Here is a 26,292-nt window from a genome sequence, read left to right on the forward strand (position 1 = left end):
GGTTTTTTCTCTTTATATTAAGATCAGCTGGAAGCTTTTTCCTCAAACCAGTGTAGAAACAAAAACTGTGAAGACCAACTAAAACAGAGCCAGTCATCTTGTAAGCAGTTCTCCAAGTCTTCTCACTTTCATTCCCATAGTAAGGATGGTATGTGTGTGCAGGCGTATGTGATGAAACATTTATAGTATGGGAGAGTTACTTGATTGTAAAGATACAGATCTATTGGATAAGCAAAAATCCCCCTTGGACAGTTCTGATGTTTTTCTTATCAGATACCCCAAAATTGGATGGAAAAGGAAATGAGGCAGTAAAGAAGATAATCTTCTTTAGCTTTTCAGGTAGTCCATGACCTCTCATTATATCTATGTTCACAACGCCTCCAAATAATGAAAGACGAGTAGAGTTGGGCTTAAACAGTTTCTTTTCATACCAATCTAAAGGGACCAACAGGGCCTTCTGTTTCCCCCTGTCTGCCCAGTTTAACCCAAGAGGAATGAATGATTTTTCTGGGGTTAGGGTTTTTTTTTGGGGGGGAGGGTTTTGGTGGGTTGTTTTTTTTGGTGGTTGGTTGGTTGTTTTGGTTTTGTTTTTTTTTTTTTTTTGGGGGGGGGGGGGGGGTGTGTGTTTTTTTTTTTGTTTTTTCCTTCCCTCCTACAATAAGTCAAGGATCCAAAAGCTAACTGAGAAAACTTGAAAACTTATGCAAGGCTCCTTTACTTTCCATCTTTTCCTAGTTATTTCACAGTATTTGTTTAGTTAGCTGTTATTACTCAAACTTAGAAGTGACTTTGGTCTTGGAGCTCCTTAGCAGTTGGAACAACCATTTTTGTACTATTACAACATTAGCCTTAATAGCCACTGCTTAAAAATGGACGTCTTCTTAGATACCAGTTGTGAAATAACTCTTCACCTCAGGCTTAAAAATGTGTCTATTAAGTCTCTTGCATTTCTTGTTGGTGATGGGACAAACAAAGTATTAGGCTGACGTTATGTGAATCCTTTGAAGCTCCAGCAAATTTTTCGTGCCATCTTTCCAACTGTGAAGAAAATTTTAATTGTAATTGGTATTCAGACTTTGGAGAGACATTGTCTTGTACTTTTAGCTGCAACCAGCATTTTTCTTACATGCAATCTCTTCAGATTTATTTAAATGAAGCTAATTTCTCTTGTTACCCAAGAAATAAAAGACAACATACATCTATGAAAGCACAGATTTCCAAGGTGTACTTCATTCTTGATTAAATGCCTTGGGAAGCTCTAAGCCTTATGACTAACTGTAGTACAAATTCTGTTGGGTATTCATCTTGTGTTCTGGATTTTCTACTGCTGAGGTTTATAAGGAAGCTTCTGTCCTCAAGGGAGCTAATCAAGATTTTTCCTTTAGTCTTACTCAAATGCATGGCTATTGCTTCATAACTAAGGGTTCCAGTGCAGACGTGCTCGATTTTTCTAACACATGAGGGGCTACAAAAATACTCTAAGTAGGTGGGTTATGAAGTTTAATATGTCAGCCACAGGACCCTGAGTATTTAATGCCATACATGATGCTACTGACCCTAAAGAAGATATTTGCAATGTTTTGTAGATAAATTGGTGCATGCTTTTAACATGAAGACAGATCCAATTATTCTTAATAATGTAACAAAACACATGCAAAACTTGTAAACTGAGAAGAAGTCCTTAGGGGATGAGTTTTTTGATTCTTTACTACTGTGAATGCATATTGCCTGTGTGGAAGGGCTATGTTTGTGTTCCTTTAACTTTTTCATAAACATATATTTTTCAGGAAATTACATTTTAAAAGGGTTTTTTTTTTTCCCACTCAAAAGATAAGATTAATTTTTAAAGGTTAATTGAATAAATTTTCTTGTTACTCTGTGGATTGTTGCATGAATTCTGAGCTGCTTTATTGGTGGTTTATATTTTTGGATAGCTAGTAAGTTGGAAAGAGTTGCTTTAGCATTCAGATTTCTACCAGTAACTTTAGTTGTCAAAAATATTTCTTTATCTCTGTAAGAAGTGATAATATTCAGCAAATACTTGTAATCTTCTGTTAAAATTTTAAAGTATTTTTTGAATACATAATTGCATTTAATGTGTGTGAGAATTTTTTAAAACAGCATCAGCTTTTCTTGATAATAGAGCTTCTACTTCTGTTTGATTTTGGTTTTAAGACAGTCAAATAACTTGTCTTTTAACATTCAGCTTTGTACAATGTGTCTAATTTTCTCCTGTATGTTAGCATCGTGTGACTAAATTTAGTTCTGCATTCATCTTGCCAACATGCTTCTGAGAGAGCTTATTTTGGGCATGTAGGGGAGGGGTGCTTGTTAGTAATAGGAAGGTTTGCAAAATTGACTTGTCAATTAGTCCCACTGTCACTGGATTGTCACTGTTGGAGACTTCTGATTCTGACAGATTGGTGTCATAAACTGTGTGTCTACTGACTCATCATCACTAATTTTTCCACCAGTTGTATTTTATGAAGGCTATTTTGTAAGAGTAGTTAGAGCAACTGCTTCAAATATATCATAGAGAACATTCATGTTACGCACAGTAAGGTTACTAATGAAAATACTGCTATCAGTGCTATTGTTTTTGTGATTTGTTTCTATGCCTTTATAACATCCTCCTTTATGCTGCTTAAGAAATGCTCAGCATCTTCTTTTTTAAAAAAAAAAACAACAAAACAACCAAGAAACAAAAAACAAAAAAAAACAACCACAAAGTGAGAATGATTTGAATATTGTGTAGGTGCTGTTATGCTTTTTTATATTAACAAGACCCTGTTACAATGCTTGTGGTGTTCTGTAGGACAGAAGCATTTAAGTATGACACTAGCTGCCCTGTTCGGTCTCTAGCCATATGCTACCATTCACAAGGTGGTTGTGTATAATGGCATTAAAGTAACAGATGTCAACCACAGCTAGTGAGGCAGGAATAGGGAAGATGATTCTACGAAAATACCGATGTAATTTGTTTTACCTTCTCTGTGTTTGGAGGGTGACCTACTTTTGGGTGTGGTGTTTTTTGTTTTTTTTTTTATTACCAGTGTGAGAGACAGATCGATAAAACAGGCTTTAGTAGCTGTGTTTATCCATGTAGTGTTTTTAGAGTAGACGTGAATGCATTGTGTGCTTCCAGAGTCTCAGAAACAAACCATCCCTATATGGCATATGAAACTTGATTTCTCAAGCCATGGCTTAAAACTTGCTGATTAGAAGCTTGTATTTCCTTAAAAATTGTCATAGCTGAGCTTTGGCAGCTGTTGTGGTATTAAATCAGTTCTGAGAAAAAGCAGCTTTATCTGCTGTGACAGACAACTGTGAGATTTATGAAGTGTTTAGTCTTAAAACTGAATCATTAAAATGTAGCACCTAAAGGAAAATACACTGATGACCTCAGGCTATATATGGGCTATGTTTTCCTTAATTTTAATGCAATTTAAAGGAGGTTAACTTTGGCAGATATTCTGTGTAGTCTATCTGTGGTGTTTAAGCAGTGACTTTGCATTTTTTTCTCCATCTGTAAATTCTTATATAGCTTATCAGCAAATGAAAGCCATATTTAACTACATTCAGCTGGGATTGTAAAATAAAAGTATAGTCCTAGATTAATGGGAGATAGCAAAGTTCCTATAGCATTTTGATGCTGTGCATATTTCCCAAAACTGTCTACTTAAAATTACATTACTTTCCTAAGTGTCCGAAAATGTAAAGTTGGGGCAGGAACAGAAACTGTTTTAAATGAACTATTCATTTGAAATAATTAAATTTAGTGAATATTCCAAGAAATTGTTCTTTGAAATATAACTGCCTTCAATTCCCCCAAGACCTACTGATTAAATAATTCTGTTAAATCCTGTTTATGTGTGGATGATTGAAACAAGTGTTAAAAGCCCTGTTTAAACAATGGTTTTGGATTGATTGTTCATTGGTTTAAAAAGATATGTAAAGAAAAAAGCAATATAAAAAAATCAGGTGAATTTGTGTGATCTGTTAGGTGACAGAATTAATTTCTGTACATCTAACTAGAAAACTGTAGCAGTGAAGAACACATTCTAATATATTTGTTTCTTTTAATTGCTTATATATTAATTTAGGCTACAGAAAGTGAGGCTGGTGATATGGATCTCAGTGGGTTGCCGGAGACAGCAGTGGATTCTGAGGATGATGATGATGAAGAAGACATTGAAAGGGCGTCAGATCCTTTGATGAGTAGGGATATTGTTAGAGACTGCTTGGAGAAAGACCCAATAGACAGGACAGATGATGACATTGGTAAGTATAGCAGTGTAGTAAAATACTGTCAAACTTGTTCTTCTTCACCAAAACAAATTACTTTTTGAACTTGAGGTTTTATTTTTATCATTGATTGTTGTAGTTGGTAACTTTAGTGTTTATTCTGTAAGGTGATTCATAAATGCCATAAATTCAGCCAGTGACTGACTATGGCCAAAGAAGAAGAGGAAAACACACATAATATAGATGAAAACTATTCGTTGTTGGCCCTTCTGATCTCAAGATTCAACTTCTAATTGATAACAAAACTGGTTTATGAAGTAAACATCACTGCATACTGGAAAACAGTTAGAACCTTAGCAAAGTCAACGTTAATGTCAACACTGGATGCTTATCACATTAATTATTTTAATTGTAAATTGTGGTGTTGTGTCTGTTTTTAACCAAATGTATACATTTGTGTTAAACATGGGAGCTATTAAGACCTTTATGTAAATGTGCATCTAATCAAACTAATTTGCTGTTATCATACAGGTTAATATATTGAAAGCAAAGCAGAACCAGAATTCAAATTCTTACAGTTCCTAATCTAATCTGTTTCACTGGCTCAGTTGTAATCCTTTTCTATTATCAAATGATGATTAAGGTTGATTATCAGATGATTAAGGGACTGAAGCATCTTTTGTATGAGGAAGGTCTAAGATAGCTGCAACTGTTCAGCCTGGAGAAGAGAACACTCAGGAGGATCTCATCAATGTGTCCAAATACCTGGAGCAAGAGTGTAAACAAGACAGACATAGGCTCTTCTCAGTGGTGCTCAGTGAGAGGACCAGAGGCAACAGGCACAAACTGAAACACAGGAGACTCTGAACATGAGGAAATACTTTTTTTTTTTTTTTTACAATGACTGAGTGCTGCACAGGTTGTCCAGAGAGATCTCGCTTCTTGGAGATATTAAAAAGCCAGGACACTGCTTTTGGCTGTAGGTTGCCCTGCTTGAGCAGGCAGGTTTGACCAGATGACCTCCAGAGGTCCCTTCCAACCTCAACTATTCAGTGATTCTGAGTAAATAAACATTTAGGGAAAAGATGGGGTTCTATTGAACTACTTTTGGTAGATTTTTTTTTTTTTTAAAATCAAAAAATGCAAAACTGTCTAGCATTTAGGATATATAGTCCTTCAGCAGGATTTCCAAGAAAAATTAAGTTCTGTAGTTACGAACGATGTAAAAAGCAAAGATACAGGAGAAGTTCACTGTTGAGTACAAGTGCAACCCCAGTGTACACAGAAGACAGAGCAGCTGTGGTCACCTTTAAGACAGTAATCCTGTCTGGTCCATCCAAGGTGAACTTTGTGAATCCGCCAAATGATGATCAAATATAATTTACTGTTAAGTCTAGCCTAAGAATGGCTTTACCAATGAACTTGCTCAGTTTTGTGAAATTTTCCTTGTCAATGTCTTGCTGTGTTTTATATAGGCCTATCTTAGTCTTAAGGGAGTTACTGCCCTGGCTGGAGTATTACAAATATCATTGGTTGTATTCAGAGCTCTCGGTTACATTACAATTCTTCCATTATGCTGACTTTTACTTTGCAGGGCTTCTATTGATGATATGACCAGCCAGTCTTTGTCTACAAAATACCCAGTAATTACAACAGGCCACTGTACATGATTTATTAGTATACAGAAATGATTGTGCAGCATTTTAGCTTAAGTAGCCTTGGGCATCTTGCTGAAGAAGTGTCTTTACTGTGGTTCGTTGTTTTGACATGTACGACTCAGTGGGCTTTTTCTCCTTCAGAACAACTACTGGAATTCATGCATCAGTTGCCTGCTTTTGCCAACATGACAATGTCAGTGAGGAGGGAGCTCTGTGCTGTAATGGTGTTTGCAGTTGTGGAGAGAGCAGGAACTATTGTACTAAATGATGGTGAAGAGGTCAGTAAAAGTTGCTCTTTTGACTTTCCTATTGTTATAATCAGACAAAGCCAATTTTTATAAAAATATATATTTTTATTTGGGTTCAATCAATTTAGGGTGGGGAGCAATAGGCAAAGCAGCGCTGGGTGCATGGAGAGCCGCAGCTCTGCCACACGCACCCCGAGTTCCAAAAAGCAGCGGTTTTTATACTCTTGTGCCCTCGTCTTTAACCAATCTCCTCCCGTCAGAGTTGTCCTGCTCTTTTCCATTGGTCATTTGAGATGCTGGGGTGCGTGTCCTCCTCCTATTGGGTCTTTTGAAAGTCTCGAAGCCTTGGTCTCCTGGCGCGCTTTTCTCCTATTGGATCTTTTAAAAGCCTCATGATCTCATCCTTTCGGCGGCTTCTCTTCAAACAGCAGTTATATATCAGCTGTAGGTGGGGTTTCTGAGACGCGGCGGTTACATTGTTCCAACCGCGTGCAGGTGGGGTTTCTGAGACACGGTTACATTGTTCCAATCTGAATGGCCCACTTTACATTTAATTGTTTAACGTTTACAGATCATTCAAGTGTACCTACCCGCCTTGCCCAGCCTAAAAAATCAGTTACAGTAGTTTCTTACAGCACCCGCCTTGCTTAATTTAGCAAATTAGTTACCATAGTTTATTACACTATTATACCAAACATCCCAGATTCCACAGGGTTAAGGTCCTCTTTTGTCGCTTAAAAAAGTAATATTGAGCAGGTAAATTAAGCCTTTTTTTTTTTTTTCTTTCTTTCCTGGATTAGTTTGAAAGCTTTTGTTTAAGCACTCACACAACTTTTCTTATGCAATAAAAGCATAAGAAAATGCTCTTCATAATGTACAAAATGCTTTCTATCTGTTAGAGTTGATTTTGGGAGTTTATTTCAGTGTTTAACCTGCCTTCCTTTTTAAAAATATTTTTTTAGTCTTATATAAACTCTTTTAACATTAAAACTAAACTTCAGATCCCAGTTTTTTTTTTGAGCTGGAAATAGCTGCACATTTAAGGTAAACTACTTATAGATGTTTTTAATTAGGTGTTAAAAAATAACTTTTCCTTCAGAAAAATCATGAGGGTTGTATCTAAATAGCATGATATGACAATGTTAAGTGATTCAGTTTTCATGTATCCTGCAACATTTGATTTGTAGCTGGATTCCTGGTCAGTCATTTTGAATGGCTCTGTGGAGGTGACGTACCCTGATGGAAGAACAGAGATACTCTGCATGGGGAACAGTTTTGGTGTTTCCCCTACCATGGAAAAGGAATATATGAAAGGAGTAATGAGAACCAAAGTGGATGACTGCCAGGTAGAGTGTCAGACTGTAATACATGCAACACAAACACACACACACACACACATATATATGTGTGTGTAATGCAATTCAGTAGCCAGACACAGTTTTATATTAAACTGAATATATGTAAAATCTTCAGTATGTAACCCTGTACAATAGTTGGGAAATATGGCTCCTGCCTACCCACAGCCTGGAAAATTTAATTATTTTCACCCAGATAGGGATCATTTTGGATAAAGAGGTTTGTCTACATGCTTTCTCTAGAATTTGAGGCCCAGCAGCCTGTTGCATACATCCATCGCTTCAAACTTTCCCTTAGCAGGAACATTACAGGCTCTTTTACTTCTACAGGTAATAGCCATTCTTCCTTACTCAGCTCAGCTACTGAATCTTAAAGTAATACAAGCTCTTTCTCCCATGATTTGAGTGGAAAATCTCGTCGTTTCAGCTAATCTGGTCTTTCAAGGAAAATGCCTTGATGTTTGCTGTAACACAAGCAGTTGGATGCAATGAATGTTTCTCATAGCATAAAAATACTAGCCTGATCTGAATATGTGGCTGCTATTCTTATTCCTATCCAGAAAATAATAGCCAATCCCTGGGTGAATTAAGTATTTTGCTTGGTCCTGATGGCTAATTAGCTGCCAGTAGATGCCCTTTGGAATAGGTGTAAATGTCTGCTAATGTAGTCACCTGGTTTAGTTTGCCCATCTAGCTTTCCAAACGTGCTTAAATGGTATCTTGTTAGGATAATGTTTTTGCAAATCCAGAGTGTGGGACTTGTGTTTCAGCTGCTACTAGCTGCTGGAAATAGAAGAGGTATGTAAATGAATTGTGAAGAATGCAGGAGAAAAATACTATCTCTGTGAATCTCTCATGCCTTTGTCCTAAGTTACATACGTGATGATTTAACAACTTTTCAATCAGAAGAAACACTTATTAATTCCTTTCAGCTAAATACTCAGGTTCATATAAGAGGACAGTTTAATCTTGTCCCAAAAAAGAGACAAAGGTATAAAACTTTTAACAAGTTATAGAAGGCAATTCATGGTGTGTACGGTATTTTTTTCTAAGTTGCAGTGGGTGGTCTTAATTATATTTGCATAGTGTAGGTGCTAGGAATATTCTTAAGATATTTATTCTTGTACTTATTCTTAGCTGAGCAGGGGATTGTAGAAAATATTTTTCCTGCTATATGCTTTAATCCAGAAGTAATTTGTTTCTGTATGCCCTGCACTCATGTAATGGAATAAATGTTAGTTTTTTAAATGACTGACTTTATTAATAAACTATGAAAAATGGAAATTATTTACAATAGCAATAGGCACAAAATGTAAAAGCTACGTTTTCCCTTCAGTCTCTTAACCCTTCTCAATACCACACAAAAGCTTGCGTGGGAGAAAATGTAACAGCTAGGATACTGAGCTTCATCTCCAGCAGAGGGAAGGTCAAAGCAGCTAAACAAAAATGGCTGATAATGCTTAATCATTTTGCTCTGATGAATTTTGGTCTCCTCTAACTGCCAGATTGTAGTGGAAGTACTGTACTTGTGTATTCATCTGCTTACTACAGCTGAACTGCTGGAATGACAAATTTGGCTCACTGCAGGTTGAGAAACTATTTTTATCTTTTCTATTAATAGAGTACTTGTATCTTAAGTTTCAATGCTTTTCTGAAGATTTTACTTTTTAATACTGGTGCGCGATGATTCTTTCCAGTTTGTTTGTATAGCTCAGCAAGATTATTGCCGCATCCTCAATCAAGTGGAAAAGAACATGCAGAAGGTAGAAGAGGAAGGGGAGATTGTGATGGTGAAGGAGCACAGGGAACTTGATCGCACTGGAACAAGAAAAGGTCACATTGTCATCAAGGTAAAAGTAAAAGAGGGAGTGTCTTACAAAAGTCTGTGTTCTGTGGATTTCTTAACTTGATAAGTTAAATCTAGGATTAGTTGAGATGTATATTATTGTTGTAGTTTGAGTCCAGAGGGCAACTGATCACTGTGTGGTCCTTCACTGGAAGGAGAAAAATGAATCAAAAGGCTCAGCAATGGAGATAAGAACAGGGAGGGGTTTCTCACCCATTTAATGGTCACAGGCAAAAAACAGGCTCGTTAGGGGAAGAAAACAAGAACACCATTTTAATTCAAACACTGACAAAACCAACATTTAACAGACAGAATGGGACAATGAGAAGTGTTACCTATCTTAAAAGCACCACTCCCCACCCCTCCCTTCTTCCCAGGCTCAGTTTTGTTCCTGATATTTCTACCTCCTCCCCCAGGGGCAGGGGATGGGGATGCAATTAGTCCCCTGCTTCTTCCTCCAAGGGTGGGGGGAAACACTCTTCTGCATTCTTCCCCCTGTTCCATGTGGTATTCCTCTCACGGGAGACAGTCCTCCACAAACTCTCTCCTCCATGAGTCCTCCCCATGGGATGCATTCCTCTCAAAATGCTCTGGTATGGGTCACCTCCACGTGTCGCAGTCCTACCAGCGCCAAACTACAACAGCGGGAACGACTTCTTCCCATAGGGTCCTTGGGTGTCCTCCACAGGTTGCAGGTGGGTCTCTGCTCCTCCGGTGACCTCCATAGTGGGGTGGGCTGGGCTGTCCCTGCCATCTCACCACAGGATACAGAGGGGCTCCCTGCTCCAGCCCGCCTCCCCTCCTTCCTCCTCCTTCCTGCCACTGACCTTGGTGTTCACATAGGTATCCTTCCTGTAACTTGTCCTCACAAAATCCCTCCCTCGTCTCAGGTTGCCCTTTTTAAATATGTTATTGCAGAGGCATGGCCACCATTGCTGATTGGCTCAGGGGAGCTTTCAAGAAGGGGCCATTGCTGTAGTCCCCTCCCCCACTACCAAAATCCACACCACACAAACCCAGCACAATTCTAAAAATATATATTTGCAAATAAACAGTTAATACTTCTAGGTTTTCTCTTTATAATTATGCACATCGATAACTAAGTGATTTCTATAGAAATTAATGACATAATTTTAAAAAATTTCTTCTCACAGTGATTAAGCTGTTATGTTTACTTAGATCATCAGTCAATATATGCCAATATTCTTTCTGGTGTAATGTACCTTCAGTACGTTACAAGAAAACAAATTTACATTTATTGAAAATCTGTTTTAGTAACTAAGATTTTTTTTTTTTTTTTAATAGGGAACAGCTGAAAGGTTAACAATGCATTTGGTGGAAGAGCACTCTGTGGTAGACCCAACATTTATAGAAGACTTCCTGTTGACGTATCGGACCTTTCTTTCTAGCCCAATGGAAGTGGGCAAGAAGTTGTTGGAGTGGTTCAATGACCCCAGCCTCAGGGATAAGGTTAAATTCCACAAATTACATATCTGTTAACATTTACATTTAAATATAAGCTATTAAGAAAAAAATATGTTTTAGAGAGAATTACTAAACTAAGACACAGATAACTAGTAACATATTTTAATGGTAGAATATATGGATAAAACTAAGAAAATATTTGTCCTTATTTTATTGTATTTTATTTAAGTATTATTGTGTTTAGGCAAGGTAAATTAGGCATGTTTTACCTTGCTGTGTTTTCACAACATAACTTAGTTGCTTACAAGTATAGGGAAAGCTGCTTTTCTAATAATCAGTATTTTTAGTTATTATAATTCAATAGAATTGTGTCTCAAAATTTGAGCATATAACTAAGTTCTGTGTATTCCATGCATAATACTAGTTAACACAACTTGGTAAATATTTTTTGATACTTTATTTTTATATGAAGAGACTAGAAAGTATAGCCATTGTTAGGAATCTGTTGAGGCTTACACAGTATTAAAAAAACCCACAACCCAAACAGAAGAAAGCAATCAAACATCCTCTTCCCTAAAAAGTGCCATGATGGAAGAATACGGCCCTGTATATGCAGTTTTGGCACACTGTCTATTGAGGCTATACTGTGCTTCACACTGTAACACTTTATTTTCACTTACATACAACTTTCTCATATGTAAAAAAACTAATACAATTTTTCAGATGTTTTTTTGCTAATTTGAAACACAGGGAATCATTATCAATAAGTTTAAAGAGAAATTTGGTTTTCAACTTCTATTTAGATCTGGATATTTCTTCTGGAAATGGTAGTATATCTGTGCCTTGGAGAAAGGATCTTAGATTTGCCAGAGAGGACAGGCTTAGCAGCTAATATTGTTTAGCATGTGCTTGTCACAGCTTCAGAGCTATAATACTGGAGTTCATCTTTGAACTTATTTTTCTTGTCCTCCAGTGGATAATCCCCTCAGCCCTTGTTAAAAGCATGAACCAGCACAGTTGCCAGTATCAGGTCTGAAAACAGAGGTCTTTGTTCTGCTGTCTCAATAACCAACCCTTTCTGACATCCAGTAGCACTGACAGAAAGGCAGGAGTCAGAGAACAGATTGTGACAAAGGGATATATGCAAGTGGGGAACAATGAATCTGGAAGATGTTGGCTGGTTTGTATTTGGGGCTGATAGTCAGGGAGTCAAAGGAAAGGGGTGCATAAAACTTTGTGATGATGATCAGTACTCAGTAGCAATCAGACTGGGACATGTGAGATCCAACCTTACTGATGATTTTACCCAACAGCAGGATACTTGACTTTACAGCTTTTACCACTTTGTAATGTTGTTCCTGATTATGACACAAGTAATGGCATTCCTCTGGAAGTCACCATTCAACCCTTCCCAGTGCAGTGTCGTTTGGGCATACATTAAGTCCCAAATTTGAAAGCAACATTGATATTGAAGCTATCACTGCAGTGACTGAAAAATATATTATGTGTTATGGCTTGCAATTTCTCAGCCAATTTTAAAAATCTGCAATTAGTCTAAATTTAACTAGTCATTGTCTGGATCTTCCAATGTCATCCACGTTAATGAAAAACACCACAGATGTTTAACAGAAAGGAAGTTCATCTTCAATGTCAAAGGTGGAACAATCTCAAATATGTCAGAAATGCTTTCACTGTGGCTGGGATCTGCAGCACATACTGCTGTTCCGTTGCCTCCTGTTAGAAATCTGAACTCTGGAGGAGTTTTGAAGTACTTGTTTAGTTTGGTCATTAATATCAGCAATTCTTCTGAATTCGCTTGCTCTTCTGTGTTAGAAGGCAAACTACTTGGAAACTGTATATAAGGGTGGCAGGGTTTGGTTTTGGATGGCTGGTGTCAGACCTTTAGTGTAAGAGGCTGCAGAGGTTTAGATTTTGTGCAGATGCAAAGGACAGGGTTAGCTTTAGCTGATTAAAATTTGTAAGAGATTTTCTTCCTAAGTTCTAGTTTTTGAAATATTCAGAGATTTTCCCTTGCTAACTTACATTCGCAGCATAACAGAAGAAATGCGGCTGTATTTTTAGAGATAACTTTGAGTGGCACAACTATTTTGGATTCAGAAACTTTTTAAAAATAGTGTGAATCAATATTAATTCAAAACATCAAAACTGTTTTGTTAGGACGAGTGCTGCTGATGTTCTAGACCAAATCGCATAGTAAGATAAAATTTTTTAGTGGAAGCATATAATTTTAAAAAATATACCTCTTTGTGGCTTTACCTTCAATAATATTAATTGATAGTATTTCTTTAGGGTTTTTTCCTAAGAAACTGTAAGATCCTTCTGAACTTTGATAGTCATATGTTGCTTGAGCTGGGTAAGGGTGGAGAGAAAAGAGGAGTAGTAAACTGAAAGGTTGACTCTGAGAAAAAGAATTGCAAGTATTTACTGTTAAAACCTCTTTCCTGCTTCTCACAATAGCTCCTTTTTCCTGCCTCTCTAAACATACAGTAGCTCTTTTACACAGGTAAATGCCTAATGCAGTTAATGGTGGTTTATCTGAAGATTTATGAGATTCAAGAAGCAATATAAAGCAGTATCAGAATCCTTATGATCATGTGCTTGAAGAATTATGCAGATTTGGAAATGTACACGAGCAGGAAATTGTTGTTTTAAGTCAGAAATGGGTCTAACTTGTTGCCTTGTACCTGTGTGCTCTGTTCCCTACTCAATCAAATTTGATACAGCCAGAGTTACTTTTCTAACTCATAGTATTCTTTGCGATGCTTATATAAGTGAAAGCAATTACTTAATTCTTTCTATCCTCCTGGTAAATTATTGCATATTAATAAAGTGTGATTTGGGTGTATATGTATAATATTTAGGATTCCAATGGAAATTTACAGGGAATTTAAGGAGCGGTATTTTTAAAGGATTTAGGACTAGTGCTGTTCTGGGTATTCCTGGAAAATATTTATATTATTGATTAATTTTCAGGTTACACGGGTAGTATTGTTGTGGGTGAACAATCACTTCAATGATTTTGAAGGAGATCCTGCTATGACTCGATTTCTGGAAGAATTTGAGAACAATTTGGAGAGGGAGGTAAGAGTGAGAGTTTTTAATGACAATTTGGGATGGCAGGGAGTGGCCAGGCTGTTGATACATATAACTCATTATGCTTTTCTTGTAGAAAATGGGTGGACATTTGAGGCTGTTAAATATTGCTTGTGCTGCTAAAGCTAAACGAAGATTGATAACCTTAACGAAGCCATCGCGAGAAGCCCCTTTGCCTTTTATCTTGCTGGGAGGGTCAGAAAAAGGATTTGGAATCTTTGTTGACAGTGTAGATTTTGGTAGCAAAGCTACAGAAGCAGGCTTGAAACGTGGAGACCAGGTATGTAATTTTAAGAAGTCCTTTTTTCCCCTTCTTTTTCTTTTTTTCTTTTTCTTTTTCCTTTTCTTTTTTTTTTCTTTTTCTTTTTCTCTTTTTTCTTTCTTTTTCTCTTTTTTCTTTCTTTTTCTCTTTTTTCTTTCTTTTTCTCTTTTTTCTTTCTTTTTCTCTTTTTTCTTTTCTCTTTTCTCTTTTTTCTCTTTTCTCTTTTCTCTTTTCTCTTTTCTCTTTTCTCTTTTCTCTTTTCTCTTTTCTCTTTTCACTTTTCTCTTTTCTCTTTTCTCTTTTCAACAATAATACTACCTGTTGGTATTTTTAGATACTGGAAGTGAACGGGCAAAACTTTGAAAACATTCAGCTGTCAAAAGCCATGGAAATCCTTAGAAATAACACTCATCTGTCTATCACTGTGAAAACCAATTTATTTGGTAAGTTTGTGTGTACTTTTTGTTTTAATTTCTGTTCTAATTTAGATGGTGTTCTAAACATTTTTTTTAATAGTTTAAAATAGTTTTGTTTGAAACACTTTTGTACTGGGGAGAAGAGAAAAAGGAAGCTTGCATGTCCTAAAATACCTTAGTTGATAATTGCAGAGAAAAATTTATGAATAGGGTTTTATATGAAGTGACTTCTCTCTCTCAAGTGTATGTTTCTGGATTAAGAGGAACTATTGCAGCCATTTAGTTCAAATTTATAAGACATGTTTGTACATGTAACGTTTGGTCCTTTCTCAAGAAAGGTGTGTCTCTTGGAATTTCAGTTGATTAGTGATCCTATTTGTCTGCTGAATTTGCTCATAGTTTTTCAGTCAGTGCCTACAGTGAGCGCAACAAAGTTAATAAAAACTTTCTTGACAGCTAGGTGAAAACAATCTCGCTGCCTTCCAAATCTATTCTCTTAATTTCTTCCTCTAACAAGTACTAAAGCAGTCATGAAGGAGTCTTTAGGCAGCTCAGGACCATAGTTAGCATCATAAGTAATTAATAGCTTGTGGGTTTTCTTTGATTTTTTTTTTTTTTTTTTTTTTTTTTTTTCACTGGATACTTGGATTATTTATATAATTTAGTGATGTGTTCCCCAAGTACCTCTTTCAGGATCAGGTTCTTCATCACAAATAAGTAGGGTAGAATATTACCACAGGATGTTACTGCACTAACTAATGATTACATATGCTCAGGTTATCTCCAAAAGTAATTTGTCAAATCTATTTCCTGGGGATTTTTTTTTGCTTTGACCTAGAGATTCTAATATTTCAATTGTTTCTGATAATTGAGGCAATTCTTAGTATATCTGTGTATGCTTGTTTAGCAGTTTGTGCTTGTTTACGTGTAAGTTCTGTGTAATCATCCTTTACACACTGGTTTTGGGATCTGATGCGTTGCTTCAGTATGTTTAAGATTAAACCTGATTTTCTTCAGAAGTTGTGTTTTTCTAAGTTTTTAATCTTCTTGCTCTACTGCAAACACTGAAGTCACATCACAGTAGAGTCTCAGTTACCTTCTTTGTATTGCATGCAGTATTCCTTATCAACAAATCCCAAAAGGAGAGGTGTTTCTTTTTTTTAACAGCATCTTCTTACCTCTATCTGATTTCTCTCTCCAGCTCCTAGCTCCTATTTGACAGTGCACTTATGGGCTTGGATTACTCTCCTCTGCTTTTTTTTTTTTTTTTTTTTTTTTTTTTTTTTTTTTTGTGTCTCTTCTTTGAAGCTTTTGAAGTCTCTTGGTGATTTGTGTATCTCTGGAGAAAAGGACGAATGTTAAGGACAAAATTAATACATAATAGTAAAACCTAGCTCCTAATACTCATCCTTAGTTGGCTGCCCTTGTGCCCACTTTTTCTATAATTCTTTGGGTTTAATTATCAGTTTCATTTATGATTACAAATCAACTCATCAGATGATTTTTCAATTTATACATGGATACGTTCCTCTCACACTCAGAATATGTGACTTAATGTTTGGATCAGTTTTATTTGATTTATTTAAATATATAAAAAAAATTGTGAAGGTAAAAGTTGCAGTAGAACTAATTCCCAAATTCATTAGGTATTTCGCCTTAGACATGTCTCTTTACTAGGGAGCTGAGGGAGTCTGAGAGGTTTTTTTGTATATCAGGCAGATGGACACAACAGCCCTGTCACACATCCAAGGTGTCTCAGTAGTCTCACACTTTGTTATATTTTCCTGATGATTTTGTTGCAGTTTTCCCTCTGAATTCTGATTTTTTTCATCCTGTTGCTAATAATTTCTTGTCCATCTGAGTGCTTTTGTTGCTGGCTATCTGTTTAAAACCTTCCTTCTCAGTTCTTAGTTTTCCTATCTTGTTTTTGTCTAGTATGCTCTTTTTATGTGTGCTACTATTCTGCAGAAGCCTGTGTCCTTAGGTCAAAAAGTCAAGGTCTTTCTGTTGACACCATCCATGCGACCGTGTGGTCATCTAGTGTATTTATGTTCTGAGATGTGCCAATTTACTCTTTTTCTGATTCATACTACATAAAATGAATGTCCTTTTAAATATTTTTTTTTTATCTTATAACTAAATTCCTTTATTACTTGAATTGACAGAATAACCTAATCAGGTTTTTGTACTGTTTAATATTGAACTGGTCTGGTGTACAAAGTTTTCTTTCACATTTTTGTCCTTTTTCTGTCCACCCCTTCCCTGTCTTGTGCAGTTTTTAAAGAGCTTTTAACACGGTTGTCAGAGGAAAAAAGAAATGGTGCTCCCCACCTGCCTAAAATTGGTGACATTAAAAAGGCAAGTCGTTATTCCATCCCAGACCTTGCTGTCGATGTGGAGCAGGTAATAGGATTGGAAAAAGTAAATAAGAAAAGTAAAGCCAACACAGTTGGAGGAAGAAATAAATTAAAGAAGATACTTGACAAGACTCGAATCAGTATTCTGCCTCAGAAACCATACAAGTGAGTTTTTAATTTCCTCTTAAATATTGGCTTTATGTTAATTTTTTATAATTTCTCATGTTACTTATAATTTGTCATGATCCCTTTTTTATTTATTAATGCAAACTATGCTTATATCTGAAAAATATAGTAGAAAATACTAGGCTGAATATTTGAATGATCATAGACTACTGACAATGCAGTTCCTGACATCAATATGGACATATTTTACTTCTTAGAGATAAAATGATGGCACAAATACTTTTGCACGTCATTTTTTCTTTTAAGAGGACTGTTAACTGGAAGGGTCCCAGGCAGTTAATTTCAGAAAACTCTGCAAGCAGGTTTGCTTGCAAGTGATTGATAGGAGCAATAATTTAAATTCATCCACATACCAGTGGTCTAGAAGAATTCCTGTGTACTGCAATAAGGGAGACTGAGGTTGAAATTCTAACTTGGGTTCTTTGAGAGAATTGAATATTTTTTTAATGAAAGCTAAATACGGTATCTGATATCTTTTATTCTATGAACACATTTTAGAAATAGAATTGTGATGAGGATTGTTAGGAACAAGAGAAGGATGAGATTGATATGATTTTATGGGAATCTGGTCCTTGGCCAAGACAGATGGCATCGATGGAGAAAAATTAATTGTAGAATGGTAGTTGATATGTAATCAGTGTTTTCTCTTGCATTTTTCTTTTCTGTGTCCCACTGAGGAAGAAATCTATTCTATGTAAATTAATGAAAAAGACACTTGTGCTGAAAATTTAGGATTTTTTCTGATAACACTTTTAAAAAAAATGCCTAACCTAATGTTAGGTATTCTCTACTAAATGAATACTGTTCTGAAACATCATAAATAGAATGTTAGTAATGTAAAGGCTAAATGAATACAAATGTAATCCAGTATTCTGATAATGGATATTTCTTAAATTGACATAGATACACACTTCACTAGAGGAGAATCTGTAAATACTCTTTTTATGTTGTTTGTCTTTAGAATGTTTTCTTTTACTTCACTGGTCTTGTATGTTTGTTCTTCTGATGAGGCATGCATACTATTAAGCGTGAATTTTCACATTTTTCACCATTGTTCACAACTTTTGCATAAAATTTTCTTCTTAATTTTCTTTTTTCCTTTGATTCCTTTCATTTTTGCACTTTTATGTGCAGGGACTTATTTGGGTAAGACTCAGAAAAATAGTACACTTGACCTATTTTCTCTTCCTTTTGCTAGTTTTGCTTCATGTGTTATATATAGCAACTTTTCTGCAAAGCCTGTTGACATTCAGTTGTTTCTGTCTGCATGGTTTCTGCATAGAGATGTGTAGCTGTAGACTTTCCTGTATGTGCTCTTTTTTTTTTAAGAAACTTTAATCTCATTCTTCCTAATAATTAATGATATTGCATATATTAAGGGACTTTACCTATCTCATGTATTTTTAAATACCAAAAATCAAGAGGGATGAAAAAGCTGATTTACTCGTTCAAGTAGATATTTAAAGACTTAATGAGTCAGCTTATGAGGTGAAACTGTCCACCTCTTTTGACTGTGAATATTGCAGAAGTCTCCATTGCCTCCAGAATATGTCCAGGTAAACCAATCTATAAACTAGAATGAGGTCTCTCTTCAAGGAAGCCTGTCTGCTTCGTGAGACATTAAATCAGAATCAAAGACAAATCAGAGCAAGAGATTATGCCTTCCTTTGGTCTTGCTTTTTAGTCCAATAATGTCAAGTAACTTCCTGAACTGAGCAAACAGAACCATTTCCCTTGCCTTCTCTTCACCAGCTATAGGGTATCTATTGAACTGTGCTTCTGGCTACAGCCTCTGCTTGAGCTCTTTGCTTTTTTTACTCTTCTAATCAGAATGGCTTTGTAGTCTGTAGGCTCAGCTGCTCCAGATAAGGATTAAACAGAATCCCCCACCTCCTTCTCTAGCAAAGTTCTGCAGCACCCCCGAAAAAGAAGCAACTCCCTTTTCCCCCTGATGGGTATAAGATTATATAAAACTGACAAGCTGCAAAAGTAATATATAATGCAAGTGAGACTATTAATATGAGGAGGGTCATATTGTCTTCATTTGATTTGAATTTAGAGAAAATACTGGTGTTGGCACATTTTTGTATACTGTATAGTTGTTTAGAAGCACCAGAAAGCATTTTGAGATTTTAGGGGCTCTGGGGTTTTTTGTTTATTTGGCATTTTGTGTGTATGTAGAGTGGTTCCTACTTGAAAGACACAACGCTGATTGTTGGGAATGCTTTTAGTTATAGTGAAAGACTTGCTTGTAGCTCTGCATAAAAGTGCTATGCACTGAGTTGATCACCAATGCTTGTCACGGTATTTTATGCTTTATGTGGAAGTACAAAAATACAGATGTTCAGATTCAGCTTAACTTCTGATTGAGAGAAAATCCAAGAACTTTTTTGTCAATGGACTTGAGTGTTCCTGTCACTCTCATGCCTTGGGGTTTACACCGTAAAATATATTGGTAATACGGAGTTATCCTGTTTCTTAAAAACAAAATGAGATAACTCAAAACCATCATACAGAGATACTGGTCCAACCTTTTTTGAGTTGCATTGCCTTCTAAAAAGCAGTTGCTGTGTCCATATAATTAAAGTTGTGTCTTAAATGCCCAGAGATACTGTCCTGGCTTCCCAGAGTACTGTTCAATTCATAGCACTTAAAGAAGTGGTACAAGAGTGTACTGGGTAAAGTAATTCACTGGTTATGCACAAAAGGATGCTTGTGCCGTAACAGCTCAACAGGGATAATTATCAGGGCCTTAGTTGTTTCTGTTTAGGATTTCTGAGGATGGATGGAACACTAGACAAAAGCTCAAGTGCCCAAAACCTAGTGTACAAATGGTCATTTGTGTTGCATCATTTCATTTAGTAGCTTGACTTTTTAGAGTTTGCAATGAAGTCAAAGTTCTGGTTTATGCTTTTATTTACATGTGTAAATACAGATTTAGATGTGCTTGGCTTTTAAAAAGGCTTTGCCTATAGTAAGTACATTTTAAATTATTTTCATTTTCTATAATAGCTGCTATTCAACATTTTACACCCTTAGATTATTTTATTAAGGATTTGCATCTATATATTTATAGAAAAATTCAATGGCTAGCTCCAACTCTCTCCTGTAGCAGTTGTTTACTTCACTTGCTGATTATGAACTCAAAAGCAATAAGCAAATTAGTGTCTACAATAATATGATCATAGCTCTATCTCTGATCCATCTAGCAGTACTGAGTTTCTTTGGGACCCTGTCTTTCACAGTTCAATAGACAAAATCCTTCACCCTTATCACAGAATACTTTATTTACAGCTGTTGGGCACTTTGAGGGGGATAATGATAGCACCCAAGTGCAGGTGCTTACCTTAGCCTTTCAAGTTAGCTGGCATCACTTCAGTCACACTCAGTGAAGAGAAACTCGGAAAAGGTGATACAGGGTAAGAAAATTGATGATCGCAAAGATCCTCTCTTATCTGTCTGTTGAAAGATCTTAGATAGTATGGCTACAATATGTCCTGAAGTACAGTTGCAGATCCTATCTGTGATGGGGTGAAAAATCTGTGAAATTCAGGTCTTATAAAAGAGCACTGAGGGGACAGCAGTCTTAGGCAAAGTTCAGGTGATGGGGTAGTTCAAGAATGATGAGGTATGTACTGCCTTTTGAATAAACATCTTGGCTGTTGGAAGAAATTGTCATAAAATAATGAGCCTAGCAGCAACTAAAAGCTTAGTAGTGAACATAAGGATCTTCTGACAGTGACAGCTGACAGATCAGATCCCTTTGAGTGGACGTCCGGGTGCTGTTGACAAAGCTAGACAGCAAAGACTGTTGTCTGGAGGATTTTAACTTCTAAATAGTGATTAATGTACTAACAATTGAAAGTGTGAAAATGTAGTGATATAGATATCCCTGTATCCCTCTAGTATAGCCCAAGCTCCAAATGTTTGTAAGTCCTGATTTTATTTCTTTCTGGACACAGTGACATTGGAATTGGCCAGTCTCAGGATGACAGCATTGTGGGACTGAGGCAAACGAAGCACATTCCTCCTGCTTTACCTGTCAGCGGAACTCTGTCATCCAGTAATCCCGATCTACTGCAGTCTCATCACCGCATCTTAGACTTCAATACTACTCCAGGTAAGAAGGATCCTTTTTTGTTGTTCTTGACCTTACCTCCTTTCACTGATCTCCTTTTTCTGTTCTGGTCTTCCAGAATCTGAAGATACATGTGAGTTTTTTTATTAACTGTATGCTGGCACATATTAATGCATTAGATTTTATTACCTTTGCTCCAATAATACTTTATCTGAATGTATTAGATGCCTATTTTTTCAAGTGTGTTGTATACAATAATGATGTCATGCCATTTCTTCAGCATTATAGCAGCTTTTCCATTATCTTAAAACATTTTCTATAAAGTAATTTGTGCTTTCTCATATAAAAAAAAAAAAGTTTTTATTTCTTTACTTAAAATTTGCCCAAATGTCCACACACTGAATATTTTTAAAGTAACTAGCAGGTATAATTTTCCCCTGTGTTGAAAGGAGGGGGACTGAAATTTAAAAAAACATATATCTTAAGGGCTTTAGGGGTGGTTGCATTGTAGATAGAACAGTTGAATTATATATCTATATACTTTAAGACTTGGAAAAAATGTAAAGCCTTCAATTTTAATTTCTTTTATTATCTTGGGCTAAATTAAAGATGGAGATGGAGGCAGCTTGCAAGAAATTGAATGCAATGGAGAAGAAAGAGAAAAGTGGTAGAATACTCATCCTTTTGAGGCCTTGGGGAATATCCCTTGGGATAGAAAATAAAACAACTTGCTGCTTTGGAAGGGTAGTCTTAGAGGAGAAAATGAGAACAGCTTGAAATCCGCAAGGAATCAGTTTTGTTTCTCTTCTGATTTGCTCACACATTTTCATATATATTTTTTAAGGTTTATTTTTAAATGTTCAATAGTACTTTGATTTCTATTCTCTTGTGCTGCTTTTGCTATTTGATTGGTAGTCAAAATAATATACTAATGATGAGCTGCTAGATTCCTATCATATAGCATTGCATTCTTCAGCCTGCCACTCCAGTTTCCTTTTTTGAAAAGGAGTGAAGGGGGGTGATTACACTTCAAGTGCTGTTTTATTTAAAAAGTATTATCTGAATTACTTGCTACTGCTGCTAGAATCATTTCAGTTGCTGGCAGACTTGGCTGTATTCTGTGTAGTGCTTTTGCTACCAGCTCTGATAGGTATGCAGCCTGAGAAATTGGATGGTAAAATACATTGCAAAGATGGTACTTTTCTATTTGCTGTTCTCTGCATTTCTTCATCTTGACTTATGTGATCCAGCAGAGCAGGTTATTTTCTCCTTGCACAAAACACTTGTTTCTTGGGACTGTTAAGCAAGTTAGTTCCCACCTTGGTATTGTTTACAGTAGTTTCTCATCTTCGTAGCATTTATTTGATCAAGTAACAGCAAGAGGCAACAAGATCTAGAGAATAGTCTGGTTTTCAATAACGTCTTTCACATCTGCCATCCTCAAATGTCAAAAAAATGTAGACGTTATTTCAGGCACTGCTCTGTATCCTTCTTCAACTAATTACTGAAGGAAAACAGGTCGTTATAGAGTTTACGATAAAAGGCAAAATTGGCTTGCTAGTTATAAGTTATTTGTACATTTGACTCAAGTACTTACGGCTGTACTGGCTTGTTATGTGTAACTGATGATGTAGTCCGTTGTAATGTGTTTTGGTACTAGTGCTTTTCAAGCTGCAGAAATACTACTGTGAACTTAAAAGTTCTGGGTTTGGTTGCATGAAATCTGTAAACTAATGTATTTAAGCCTGAACAGCCTTTGTGGCATGTAAATCAACTCATATCAGAGAGATTTATCTTTATGCTTTCCAAATGATTATTTTGGAGACATGCAGCGGCAGTGGGAAGATGTTAATTTTTGTGTCTTTGTCTCGAGATTTCTGTTGCCGAATACATCTTCCTGTAGTAACCTGAATGCATGTCATGCACATTCAGGTCTTGTCAGAAAAGATTGTGGTTGTATCAAAATGAATGTTTTCATCTCACAGCTGTTTTTTCAGTATTTTTTTAACAGTGATATTTTTTTGGCTGTAGATGCAGAAGGGTTTCTATAATTTTTTTAGCTTGTTCATAGGACCTTTATGATCTACAGAAAATAAAGAAAATACATTTTTTTTAAAACATATTCATTAAAGAAAGAATAATGACCAGATGTAATGTCACACAAAACTAAAAAAGGTTATTTGTAACAGAGGGAAGATATTAAATTGAAAGTACTTGTCAGTTAAAAATACCTTTTGTTAAGAAATTTTAACTCTTTTTTAAAAAATAAAATTATAACAATCAAACTTCAGTTGATTAATGGGTCTAGATTTCAATACGGAAATATGTATAATGTTTGGAGTTAGACTGGTCATTTTCCAGATTTCCTCAAAACAGCTGCCTTGTAGGTGTCTAGTGTAAGTTTTCTGCCATCAGCACTTGAAACAATAATATATTCAGAACTCGAGTATTTGTGAAGTGTTTTTCTATCTCTGGCTGCTTTAGTTCTTAATTACTAAAACATTGGCACAGAGAAATAAAAGCAAGCTATAAGTCTGTTACTTATACACTATTATGATTTAAGTGTATCAAGAGTGTATTTTTGATAATTAATACTTGGATGCATTAATGCTACTGCAGTTTATTTGTGTATATGTGCATGCCGACCATTATACATGCATCTTCCTAGCTACTTGTATGTACATGTCTTCCTGTTATGTGTGACACTAGGGCTGAGTGTCAGACTTAGGTAAATAAGTCTATTTTCTTAAAAACATCCTTAGGAAGATTGACACTCCTATCACCTAATTTGCTTAAATTTCTTAGTGTGTCAAGTGTATAGGGTAGTGTTGTTGCGTGTCCTTAATTTTTTTTCAAACTTAAATGGAACTTACCAGGACTCTGAAAATCAGACTGCTTGTTAGTTCATTTGTCCAAACTCTGGAAATGTTAACAACATTTTTGTGGTTTGCCCTATTGATAGCTTAACTAACTTGCTAATAGAACTAGTCTTTCATTAAAACAAATTAAACCACCACCACAACGAACAACATCTAAAACCAAACCGAAATCAATAAAAAAAACCCTCAAAAGCCCAGCTGTTTTATATGAAGTAGAGGTGAAACAATGATACCGAAGTAAAAATGTTTAGCACTAGTAATTAGACTCAATCTGACTGATATTGTTGCTTATTCTTATACCACTAATTTTTGTTTCTTTATTAAATTGCGTACTGCGCATGTAATTTTTCTTCCAGACCTACCAGATCAAGTTCTGAGGGTTTTCAAGGCAGATCAGCAAAGTCGCTACATCATGATCAGTAAGGACACAACAGCAAAAGAAGTGGTGATCCAGGCTATCAGGGAATTTGCTCTCACTGCAACCCCTGATGCATATTCACTATGCGAAGTCTCTGTCACACCTGAGGGTGTAATCAAGCAAAGGAGGCTTCCAGATCAGTTATCCAAGCTTGCTGACAGGATACAGCTGAGTGGCAGGTGAGGTCAGAGACTGTGAGCTAAAGCTGATGATACCAGTTTATTAAGTCAAAATCTTGTTAATAAGAGCATTATTTAATTATTAATGTTCTGTTTCTTTACAAGAAATTGCTCCTATGCAAATTCTAATTAATATGTAGGCCTGGTGAAATTCAATTTATTCTGAAATTCCAACTAGATCATTACTGTAACTTTCACTATTATTTGAGTATATTGTATCAGGTGTCTTTCTGAACTTTGTTTTTACAGATATTACCTGAAGAACAACATGGAAACAGAAACTCTTTGTTCAGATGAAGACGCTCAAGAGTTACTAAGGGAAAGTCAAATTTCCCTACTGCAGCTCAGTACTGTTGAGGTGGCTACCCAACTCTCCATGAGAAACTTTGAGCTATTCCGTAATATTGAACCCACAGAATACATAGACGACTTGTTTAAACTCAAATCAAAAACAGGTTGCATTAATCTGAAAAAGTTTGAAGAGGTGATAAATCAAGAAACATTTTGGGTGGCTTCTGAGATTCTAAGAGAAACCAACCAGCTGAAAAGGATGAAGATCATTAAGCATTTCATTAAGATAGCACTACACTGCAGAGAATGCAAGAACTTCAACTCAATGTTTGCCATCATTAGGTATTGGCCCTTAATAATTTTACTTCTAAGTAAAAAGCAAAGTCTTATGTCAGTCTAAAAAAAAAATGTATTTAACAAAGTAAACCAATTAACACTGCTAACATCAACACTTGGCAATCCAAGAAAAATGGCATTTTCCCTTGGCATTGAACTTGGAATTGAAATGTTTGCTGAAATACTATTTGGAATGCTACTATTATGTACTTATTGCTCAAGACAGGGAGTCAACAGTCATTGGTGAACATGGCATGAGAGAAACTACGGTTCCTACCTGAAAACAAAAATCTAAATAAATAGCAGTTATATGAATAAAAAGTATAACGTTGTCACAAATGAATGGGTTAAGTTCCCAAAGAGAGCTCATCATTTTATACTTAGTTCTCAGTATCCTGAATTCATTGAGCCATGATATGTTGTCTTTGCTTTTCTTTGTATCAGCAGTTTCTTGGATGGAACTCTGATAATAATCAATAGCAGATTACGATGCCATATAATAAACTATAAATAAAGAGCTTTTAATAAGAATTTTAAAAGTACTGAAAAATCTCATAGAGAAAACCTTTCTTAGTTTTGGAATGAAGAAGAGGAGAGGAAACCTTAAATCCCCAAATACTGTCTTTTCTAAAAAAGCTTGAGTAAGTTGCATTAAAATGACAATTTTATCCCTGTCTCTGGCAAAAGCCCTTGTCACATTCAATCTGTTGAATTGACCATTCAGTCAAATGTGCCAAGTTCCAAAGTCAGGGATCCATACTGATAATCTGTCAGCTTCTCTGAGACATATAAATCTTGAGAATTAGCTCAGATTTTTCAACTGATCTCAATGAGAAATAAAAGCAGTTTGCCTACTAGCAAAAACTTGAAGGAAGGAAAGATAACCAGACTTTCCCATAGGTAGAAACTAATAGCATGACAGGCAATGTCATTAAGGGGAAAAAAACTGGGTTCTGTACCAGCTACAGCGTCAGAATAACCTCAGATATATAGAGTCTG

At 35.9% G+C, this 26,292-nt stretch overlaps 1 protein-coding gene across 11 annotated transcripts in view; it reads left to right on the plus strand.

The window, feature by feature from the left end:
- The window catches only part of RAPGEF2 (Rap guanine nucleotide exchange factor 2), a 127,350-nt gene that overhangs the window by 86,194 nt on the left and 14,864 nt on the right, over positions 1–26,292 (plus strand). For 6 of the 11 annotated variants that reach the window (XM_026847603.1, XM_026847602.1, XM_026847605.1 and 3 more), the window contains 13 exons: positions 4,104–4,281; positions 6,045–6,181; positions 7,339–7,497; positions 9,204–9,356; positions 10,658–10,822; positions 13,772–13,879; positions 13,968–14,171; positions 14,488–14,596; positions 16,845–17,091; positions 18,247–18,258; positions 21,075–21,232; positions 24,426–24,666; positions 24,916–25,299. In XM_026847603.1, the coding sequence (XP_026703404.1) occupies positions 4,104–4,281; positions 6,045–6,181; positions 7,339–7,497; positions 9,204–9,356; positions 10,658–10,822; positions 13,772–13,879; positions 13,968–14,171; positions 14,488–14,596; positions 16,845–17,091; positions 18,247–18,258; positions 21,075–21,232; positions 24,426–24,666; positions 24,916–25,299 (2,255 nt within the window). The remainder of the gene's footprint in view (positions 1–4,103; positions 4,282–6,044; positions 6,182–7,338; positions 7,498–9,203; positions 9,357–10,657; positions 10,823–13,771; positions 13,880–13,967; positions 14,172–14,487; positions 14,597–16,844; positions 17,092–18,246; positions 18,259–21,074; positions 21,233–24,425; positions 24,667–24,915; positions 25,300–26,292) is intronic. The other 5 variants (XM_026847601.1, XM_026847604.1, XM_026847610.1 and 2 more) reach the window with 1 other exon arrangement.

Source organism: Athene cunicularia (assembly GCF_003259725.1).
Source record: "Athene cunicularia isolate RWA chromosome 4 unlocalized genomic scaffold, athCun1 chr4_part2, whole genome shotgun sequence".
NCBI classification, from domain to species: domain Eukaryota; kingdom Metazoa; phylum Chordata; class Aves; order Strigiformes; family Strigidae; genus Athene; species Athene cunicularia.